The 10,057-nt window shown below is 39.6% G+C and overlaps 1 protein-coding gene across 1 annotated transcript; it reads right to left on the minus strand.

Annotated features, from left to right (window-relative positions):
- Positions 1-750: 750 nt before the first annotated feature.
- Positions 751-9,929, minus strand: TMED5 (transmembrane p24 trafficking protein 5). Its single transcript, XM_076337748.1, has 4 exons — positions 9,712-9,929; positions 7,095-7,192; positions 6,210-6,393; positions 751-3,780 (listed from the first exon to the last, which is right to left on the minus strand). Exons 1-4 carry the CDS (start codon positions 9,907-9,909, stop codon positions 3,562-3,564), a joined length of 699 nt encoding a protein of 232 aa, XP_076193863.1. The 5' UTR covers positions 9,910-9,929; the 3' UTR covers positions 751-3,561.
- Between the last annotated feature and the right edge of the window lie 128 nt (positions 9,930-10,057).

Raw genomic sequence — 10,057 nt, forward strand, 5'->3', positions numbered from 1 at the left:
GTCAGTTTGCTGCTGCCTTTCTGTGGTATCATAAGCTTACAGATTCCCATAATCTGTTCCTTGGGATATTTCCTCTCACTTTTTTTTTTTTTGAGGTGAGAAACTTGGGACTTCGTTTAGTTACTAACAAACGAGTAATACTCAACTAGACAAACAGTTTCCTAAAGTCACAGGTGCTGATTTAACACCAAGCTGTCTTGACTTAGGCTGGCCTGAGGGTCTTACTGTCTCTTGCTTTGAACACAAACTTTACTAGTCTCAGTCGTATTTTTGACCTCTACTGTAATTTTGCACAAGACAGTACCAATTAGTCTTCCCATAATTGCTCCTAACCTTATTGCCTGCATAACTGTAAGCTATGCTGTTCTCTCTGTATGTAATAAACTGCAGGTGTAATATGGAATGAAAATATTAAGGTGCAAATATTGGGGGGGGGGAAAGGCTCATACATGAGCCTCATCTCATATCAGATGACATGCATCTGATAACAGAAAATACATGTAGTTTTGAAGTTACAAAGATGAGAGGTTGGTGTCATTCTGATCTGACACCTATGGAAATCTTAAGTTATTTGCATTGATAAAGTTGATTTTGGTTTATAGTAAGAACAGAATTCGAACACTGCATGAAGAAGAAATGAAAAAGCTGCATTACTAAAAACAAAGTTCTTGTTAGCTTAGCATCCTTGATCTTTTGCAGTGTTCATAGGTAAAGCATTCTTCCTTCATTATAAAATGAAGAACACAAACACAGGTTTAAACTTCATTTATTGAAAATCTGAGTTTTGCGTAATTTTATTCAACATCTGCAAGTCTTAAAACATTTAATTCTGAATAAAAAGTCCATTAAGAAAAAAACTGATTTATTCTCCTTTGTAAATTTTATATAATCAAAAGCAATCTACTCTTCAAAATCCAAATGAAATTTTATTTAGCTGCAAGTTTAAATGCCAAATCCTTCACCTATGATAAACATATTCCAGCTGCCAAAGGCAAAGCACAGTTACCTTTATAGTTATTCCCTGCTTTGTTTCTATAATTTTCTTGAATGGGGAGAAAATACAGTCAGAGCTCTTAGTTGCAAACTAGTAATTTCTTCCAGATGAACTCTGACAATCGTTGCATTATTTTCCTTCTACCAGAGACTGCTACTTATAATTGGAGAAACTGTTGCAGTTCAGTCTTGTGTCTTTGATCAGATCTGTTTCGCTACTGGATGTATAACCACTGTCAGAGAGGCACAGCAGAGCAGCTGGGGAACCTAATCCCTTGAGGTGCCCTTGGAAGAGCTCATCTGTTGGAGGTCTAAGCTGAAATCTAGAATCTAGTAGCTTTGATATATCAGAGGTAGATGTCTTAGTCACAGCTTCACAGAGCTGGTTCAGCATTTTGCAGATGGTTTGTAGCATCACACTCGTGGTGATGCAAGCAAAGATAGATCTCCTAGCAAAAGGGGCAGAGCCCTAAGAATCTTATTTGCCTGTCCTGAAGGGACCTGATTAAAACCTTGGAAGTTGAGTCCAGTGAGCTTTGGCTTATGCCCTGATGTAGATATGTCGTATATTGGTACTGGGAGATGTACAGGGAAATGGCAGAAGAATATTATTTGCCACTCTAGCAGGAAGAATTAATTTTTCCTAGACTCTATCTTGATCACAGAAATAAGCTTTCTAATTCCAGGCAGTTTAGAATAGAAAGCATCATGTGGAAAAAGATATGCAGAACCCTAAAGGGAAACAATCTTATTTTGGACACAACTTTGCAGAAAGAAGTAGATCAACAGGCTTTGGAGCCCTCTATAACAAGTTCTGTAAGGAACAATACTCTTGCTTATAAAAACTACTTAGAAATATTATTGCTAGGTCCCATTGTTTGAAGTTGAAGTGCTGTTTCTATGTACTGTAGCCCTTGCTAGCATCTGCTTCATTTGAACAAAGTGTTTCTTCATGCATTTATTGACCCTGTTTTATCTCCATAAAGTAATTTTTAATCACAGTCTCGAAATTGCAATTCTGGTGTTTGTACCCAGATGACCCAACAACAGGCAGAACATTAATACATACACTTTTTTTAAAACACTTCTTTAAAAAAGTGTTTTTTAAAAACACTTGTGATGAAATGTAGTTTAACACACTTATACAGGAAACTTCAGTGACTTGGCACATTGTAAAAATGACTAACTTTGAACTATTAAAAAAAGTTAATTCTCATACACCAGGGTTTTTTGCAAAAATTCTCCATGCCCTCACTACACTGTTAAAAGCCACTTTATCTAGACATTACAAATTACTGGTTTGAGGATAGCTTTGCCTTAGTTAAGTGATATTACATATTCAGTTGATCCTAAAATTTGAAGCCTGTACTTACTGCTCATGTAATTCATGCCTTACTCATATAAACAGCTAGATATAGAAACACTGCTCATATGAACCGAGTGTACTTATACAGCTAAAAGGCTTGTGAGCGTGAGCAAAAAGGGAAAGTTTAAGTGAACAGCTTTGGTTCTTCATGCCTATGTAATCACCCTATTAACTGCTACATTAGTCATAGACATAGTAGACAAAAACTAATAAAAAATAATTTGCAAATAAGAGGGATTTTGAGACTACAAAAATTAACATTAAGGTAATGTTTTCACATTATGACACTCCCCCTTTTATCAAAGGGAAAGAATAATATGAGAAATGACTTCTTGAAAATTATCTTATTACATGAGGTTACAGTAACTAAGAGTTCGCAAACCATACTTCAAGGTGTATGTGCATTTGTTTGTCTACCATATAGTCACTTGTCTCTTGAATCTCATGTAACAGCCAAAAAGGAAAATAGGGTTGTAAAACTACAGGACACAAAGATTTACGAACAGGAATTGCACCTATTTTCTCCAATTCTTTTCAACACTGAATCAATTTCACATTGATGGTGCTTTTTTAAAGTGCTGATGTTAGTCATCTGTACATAAAAAGAGTTCTCATTTTGTTCTCACAATGTTAGCCCAGTGTTTCTCCATGATGCTGTACAACAAAAGCTGAGGATTTTTAAAAACACGTAACTTTGAAGATAAATGACAGTAACTACAGAAACTACAGACTACCCCCCTGGTCCTCAATCCCGTGAACACTTAGGCACATATGTAAATTTACTCAATGTTTAACAGCAAATAAACCAATGTCTAAGTTACCATTTAAAGTTTTATGTGAACGTGAAAAAATGACAGTATTAACATTACTTTGCATATGCACCAAGCATCCTGTGCACTATGCGTAAGTTAGTCATTAACAAATGCTACAAGTACAAAAAAGATATTGTTAGTAGCACTTGCAGAAATGGAAGAGCTTGGGGCAACACATTCTGTTCATGTTAAAAAAACGAAACAAAAGCAAACAAGACCATCACCACCAAAAAACAACCAAAACGCCCAACGTGAATTGAAAACCTGATGTCTACTGCCTGTTCAAAAGAATCTGAAAGGTCTTTTTTTTTTTTCCTTCCCTTTACTGTAGTAGTTTATTGCTCCCCCTCTCCCCCCATACCTCTTATATTCTTATGATCATGCTGAATATTAAGTTCTACTTTTCCTCTTATCTTCAAAAAGACTTTTCAACATGTAAACCTGAACAGCTGATACCACCACCATTACTCCCAAGTTGACCATGGACCAGAAATTCACTCTGTCAAAGTTGCTTTCTTGTATATTTCGATCACGAGCCTCAAATGCTCTGAGCAGGGTCTGAATCTGGACACTTTTGCTTAATCTGGCTTTGACACTGTTGATGGATTCCTGGTAAGTAACAAAAGAGTATTTTTAGAAGAAAAAAGAACATCTGAATTAAATTTATAGCTTGCAACACATACGAAGTATTAATACTGTATTACCACCTGTAATTTAATTTCTTGCCAAGTAGACAGTTAATTTCACTTTAAAATATATACCTCATCACAGAGTCTTCATTAATTTGTCAGCCTGTTTATTATCTCCTAAAAAAGCTTAATTAACATAACATTAAGGTTCTGTAGTAATTTGGTTTTTCCCTTTTACAGGCTAGGGAGGGGAGAGAGAAATCAAACCTAAAATCAGTTTTTTAATATTCCATGTATCTTGGGGAACTGTGATTCCAGGTATTCGACAAGTAAAAAGCAGTGATCTCTACAGAACTAGTCTCAAAACAAGTTACGTAGTAGCAGACAAATGTAGTTTTTTTTCTGCTGGATAATCAATTTAAGGCACTTTTTAATGCAAACTACCAAACTATAGCTGTAGCAAAAGAAAAGAAGTACAGTAATGTTATATTCCCATCTTCTTTTTATGCTTTCACTGTAGGGGCTATAAAGTGCTGTTTCAGCTTTGATACTAAAGCCAAATTTTGACAATAAATTGTGAATTGGACAACTGGAGGTCCTACAATGGACACACAGTGTGTGTCTCAGGGAACCAGAGGAAGTACATGAACACTCTGGCCATAACAACAGCAGCTCAAGATCCACTCCTTATTCCGCGTTTACAAAGTAAAAACCTGGTCCTATAATCTGTTAAAGTTTCATCCACAATGTACTAGATAGTCACAACCTAAAAGCTGATCTCATGAAGTGCTGATTTATGTTCTTGACATGATTATGGGACCCTGAAGTAACTTCTAGTGAGAAGAGTAATGTGTGCAGTAACAGGAGGCTATAAAAAAAAAAGTTAAACCCAGCAGTAACATTTTCTCCATGGACATTTTCTCTGTTGCGTATTTAACAAATATTTCAAAAGAGCTACTTTTGGAAGCCAAATAATTTTATGATGATACTAAAGTTCATATGTTGCACAATAAGGAACATCGACACCATAGAAGAGCTTTAAAAATAAGACACAATTCCCCATTTCCCCCAGCAAATATGTTGTTTATCTTTAAAAAGTTAAACTACTAAGTGTTTATGTAACTCCTCACAGAACTTGCAACTAAAGTAGTAACTGGACTAAGTAAACAATGGCATCAAATACTAGTGTTAACTTTACAAAACTTACCTACTTTGTAAGACCTGCAAGGCTCTTGAATAAAGACAAGTTCTGCATTTCTTTTTCTTTTGGGAGAGATACCAGTATGTACACAAGTAGCTATCAAATCCATTCAAGTATTGCTTGTGATTAGTGTGAGAAGGATTTTCTTCACAATTTCACCTATAAACTTTGTTTTTTCTAATTGTCTTGATTGCCAGTTTTAAAGAAGATCTGGCCAGCTTTTCAGATTCCATGTTTGGTTTTAACTATTTAAAAGTGTATTGTACACCTATAAAAGATCTTAAATATTAAGTTTGTTTTGTTGTTTAAAAATCTGCATTTTGTTTATTGCAATAAATAGAATACAGACAATGTCATTCTCTACACCAGTGTATCAGTAAGTGTTTGTAGATGTTGTTCGTTTGTTTTTAAAATACCTGTTGTCTGTAGCTACGAGCAAACAAACAATGGTTTACTGCATCTCTCCAAGCACTAAGAACAGTGGTACAGGAACACCAAATGACCCTCTGCTTCTAGTGTAATCTCAACATTTAATGATCATGAAAGGAAATAAAAGCTTTGACTCAGCCGTAGTCTTCATCCTACATCAAGTATGGTCAGCGTACAGTTTAAGCAAACACTACCATTCATAGAATGCCTGCAAAGGTGAACCTGCAGTGTGGTACAGATTAACTCCTGTCCTGTTTATTAGTTTGAAAAGATGAAATAAAATTGGGGGGGGGAAGTAATATATAAATTATTGAAGATAGAAATATTAACCCATACGCTGGTTGGGGCACTTCTGCAAAGATGGGAAGAAGAGGCTAACAGTACTTTATTTTCAAACACTGATGAAAATCTATGCAGTGATTTCAACTACATCATTGGGATTAAGCAATACTTTAATACTATAAATATTCATTTCATTGCTGCTAGGGAAAAATGTCCCATTTTAGCAGTAGGAAGAAAGGAAGCTGAATTGGAAACAGTGACTTTGAGAGCTAGGCAGTTTCTTCTTGCTGATTAAGTGTCTATTCTGAAAATATTCTCAAGCTTCTGTGTGGAAGCAAGAGATCCATGGTGCTAGGCTTCATGTATCAGTAAAAGCAATATATGGAACTGGAACAGCTTCCAGGATGATGCACCAGACCAAGGCAGAATGGCTAAATAACATTGAGGTTTTTTCTGAATGTTCTTAGATTGAAAAGAGTTAAAGATCAAACACTAACCAGAATGTCTTCCAATTTCATATCTAGGAGATCTGTGCCTGTAACGTACTTCTTCCAGTCTTCCTGATCTTGTCCGTCTTCTCCCATATTGTCCAGGATCAGTTCAAAGAAAATCACCTTTTCAGAAATGGTACTGAATGTGTTGTCAAAGCAGAACATGTAATCCCCATCTTCTGCTTCCACCCTGTGTACATAAGCAAAATGTCATTAAATTTACTACACTTTTTGTGCTGGTTCTCAAAAAGCAAGTTTTTGTAAGCAAACTTTCCTCTCTAAGACTGACAATCATGCACTTAGAAATAACTGAATATGCTTTTTATATAAAAATAAGAACTCTAAAGACACATTACAGATTGCACAGTCGCAGCAAAACAATCCCACCGACTCTAAAGGCTTAAAATGATGAAGACAGCAGCTTACTTTCATTTTCCTTTATTGGGATTTTGAATCATTGTTAATCATTACAAAAGCGCTATATTATGAGTAGAATTCTTATACTCTATAGTAAAATTACAATAGTTACTACATATCTTGGTAAAAGGACTGGAAAAATAGGGGACGTTTCAGCTTATTATTTATATGACTGACAAGATCTTTTGAAATTAGATGTGGAGACCTTTTTCAACTCCACAATAATTATTTTCATTCACTGACCATTAACAGCTATCATTAAAACAAAAATATCCTTCACTTCATGGTCGGATCCATGTAAAAAGCATTCAGTGTTTATAAAAAGGTAATTGGTATTCTCAAACTGTCCTATTAGAAAGTCTTTTATAATACTAAGGAATAAAAAGTACTCAACCTTTATTTTAGTTATATTTGTTAAAGAAACCAGAAAAGTACTTTATGTAACACTTGTAAGTTTGAAGAGTTTAAACTTACGTATGAACTCCATCTGATTTTCTTTCATCAAAAACTAGAGTTTCACCTTTTGGAGACAGTAGATGAAAATCAACATCTAATCCTGCTCCATCTAGAACCTGTGAAACAAACAAAGAATAACTCTCCAACCAGTGGAATTCCCGTTTGCATTGCTGATAGCAACGTTTTTAGGGAAGGCAAACATTTTTAGGTAAGGGAACTGACACAGAAAGAATCTGAAAGCTGAATCTGTCTGTATGAGTTCATACCAAGTTAACTGAAAAGAGATTAAAAACTGGTTCAACCCAAAAGCGTTTTAGCCATTTCAAATCTTAAACTAAATATGCTCTAATCATGCTAGGCTGGGCTTATATTGAACCTTTCCCTAATCATTTGTAAGAATGCATACAATTTTATCAATGTGCAGGGTTAGACAACCTGTAAGAATGCCAACAGATGGCTAAATCTAGCATTTCTATGGCAGACGTCATTGATGGGCAAGTACCAGCGCTAGTTCAGTAGTAGACATTTTATAACAAAGATCTGCCACTTTTATGTATATACACATACATATTTGTACAAGAACACAATCTATGCAGTGTCATCCCTAAGGTCTCTTTGTTGGGTGCATTAACAGGGTGGAAGACAGGACTAGACTTCTTATGCCAATCAAAGCTGTGCCACAGACCTTCTCACCTTTTAATGCAGATTTAAGGTCTGAATTCTCCCAGGGCATTCTCATTTCCCAAAGGTAGAAGGAATTGAAGGCACCTAGCTTCCAAAGCGTATACAGTATTACAAAGCTGTGCTGCTTTAACTGTGTAACATGGCTTGGTTGTATCACCACATCTGTCGCGTTATAGAAATTCTCTACAGGGAAGGTAGAAACTGCGTAAGGGGGCAGAGGGGAATCATTTTTATGACGTTACTTAGGTCCATGCTAGGGAATTTTTTTGTTTGCTTGTTTTCCAGTGAGCTATTTGAGTATAGCAGCCTGCTCCTGCTGAAATTGAGGGCAAAGTTTACACTGACTTAAAGTGACACTGGAGACTTACCAAAAAAAAAGAGAAAGGACAAGGAAAATTAGTAGCTAACAGCTGATCAAATTAAAAACCATACACGGTGTTATACCTTTAGGGCTATGGCACAATCTAAACACCTGGAACAAAACTTCGTATCAGCATAGTGTTTATTGCATTATGTCTTTGGAGAATGACCTGCATCTCTATGTTAAATATTCCTGTGCTTTAGCCACTAACAATTCAGGATAATTAAGTACAAAATAAGTATTTCCAATTAACATACAGAGCTCCTTTTCTACACATTCAAATAGAAAGATGAATCGTTACTGTTAGCAGTAGTGCTGAGAAATTTGTGCCTGAGTAGAAATAAATTTACTGTTATACACATTTGTTCTAAAATAAAATTTTTATTTTGATTATGATTAAAATAAAATCCTACTTGGTCAGTGCAAAATAAACTTCTGTTTTGCTTAGACAGGGCTCCGAACAAAGCTTGAACACCTCAATCTTTCATCCTTGTTCAGTTCTGCATGTAACAATAATTAGAAAATAATCAGTAATTTCAGCTTTGTATTTTTAGTTGGGAAGCAGAGAGAAAAAAAGGGGGGTGGGGGCGTGGAGAGAGACAGATCCCGGCCAATTCTGAGGCACAGCAGCAGGATGGGAAAATACTCACTGCAGCTTCCCTCGCTGTGCCTGTTCTACTGAAAAAGGTCAGTACTTTAAGGAAAGGAAAAAAACCAAAAAGGCCGAGATCTTTCCCAGAGGTATCTGGGGAACTCAACCCTTCCCAAGAAGGGCATCAAGACCTTAATGTTAGTTTAGTTAAATAAGGCTGTTTTTGAAAAACTTTCATCGTTGGGATAAAAGGTGTTTAATATCAACCCGAAGACAGGCAAGTAAGGGCTTTGTGCGCCAGCAGCAATTTTCTTTATGCTTCAGAGCTACTACACAAGGTCTCAGCCATTAACTTCCCACATTTTGCCGTTTTGAAGGATGGCAACTTCGGATCTTCTAAAGTAAAAAAACCCCAATAAACCAGAACAATTTCAAAAAAGGCTGCGGAAGTATTTTTTGCCTCCCAAAGGCGCGGCTTTTAACAGCGTGCGATTCCAACGTGGGTCCGCGGGCGCTCCGCGAGGCCAAGCAGCGCCCAGCACCGCCGGGGCTGCGGCGGCGAGCCGCAGGCAGGGTGCGGGCAGCCGGGCGGCCTCCTGCCGCCGCAGCTTGCCGGGGAAGGCCGGCGGGGCCACCCGGGCCGCCGCTCGGGGAAGGGCACCGGGGTGCCTCTGCCTCCCCAAGCACTGCCCGCTCGCAGGGCCGCGCTGGCCGAGGACGGCGAGGCGGCTCCCGCCGTGGCCTGGGCGAGGGGTGGGGAAACCCCGGGAGGGCGGGAACGAGCTCCCGGCAGCCAGAGGCGGGCGGTGCCGCCGGTGGAGCCTCGCCTGCGTAAAGGGGAACCGGCAGCCGAGCCGCCAGCACCGCCCAGGGAAGGCAGCGACGCCGCCGCGGCAGGATGCGGGGCTCTCTTCAGGACGGCCCCGCAGGGAGGCCCCTCGCCCCCTCCGGGGCGACCCCGGCCGGCCCCGCAGCCGCGCCGCCCTGCCCTGCCCGACCTGGTACTCGAGCTCCAGCGAGGCCTCCTTGCGCATGGGCTGGTAGAAGCACTCCTTGCGGCCGGCGGGAAGCGTGAAGGTGAAGTCGCTGTCCAGGGAGGGGCTGAACTCGGCGGCGCCGGGCGGCGGCAGGAGCAGCGCGAAGCACCCGAGCAGCAGCGGCGGCAGCAGCAGCCGGGGCCGCGGCAACGGCCCCATCCCGGCGGCTCGCAGCACCCTCCCCGCGCGGAGCCCACCCGCCGATCGCGCAGCGAGCGAGGGGCGGGGCCTGCCTCCAGAGGGGGGGCGTGGGCGGGGCCGGCCCCGCCCCTCGCGCCGCTCCCCCAATCGCAGCCACCGCAGCACA

The sequence above is a fragment of the Aptenodytes patagonicus genome, chromosome 5 (assembly GCF_965638725.1).
Source record: "Aptenodytes patagonicus chromosome 5, bAptPat1.pri.cur, whole genome shotgun sequence".
NCBI classification, from domain to species: domain Eukaryota; kingdom Metazoa; phylum Chordata; class Aves; order Sphenisciformes; family Spheniscidae; genus Aptenodytes; species Aptenodytes patagonicus.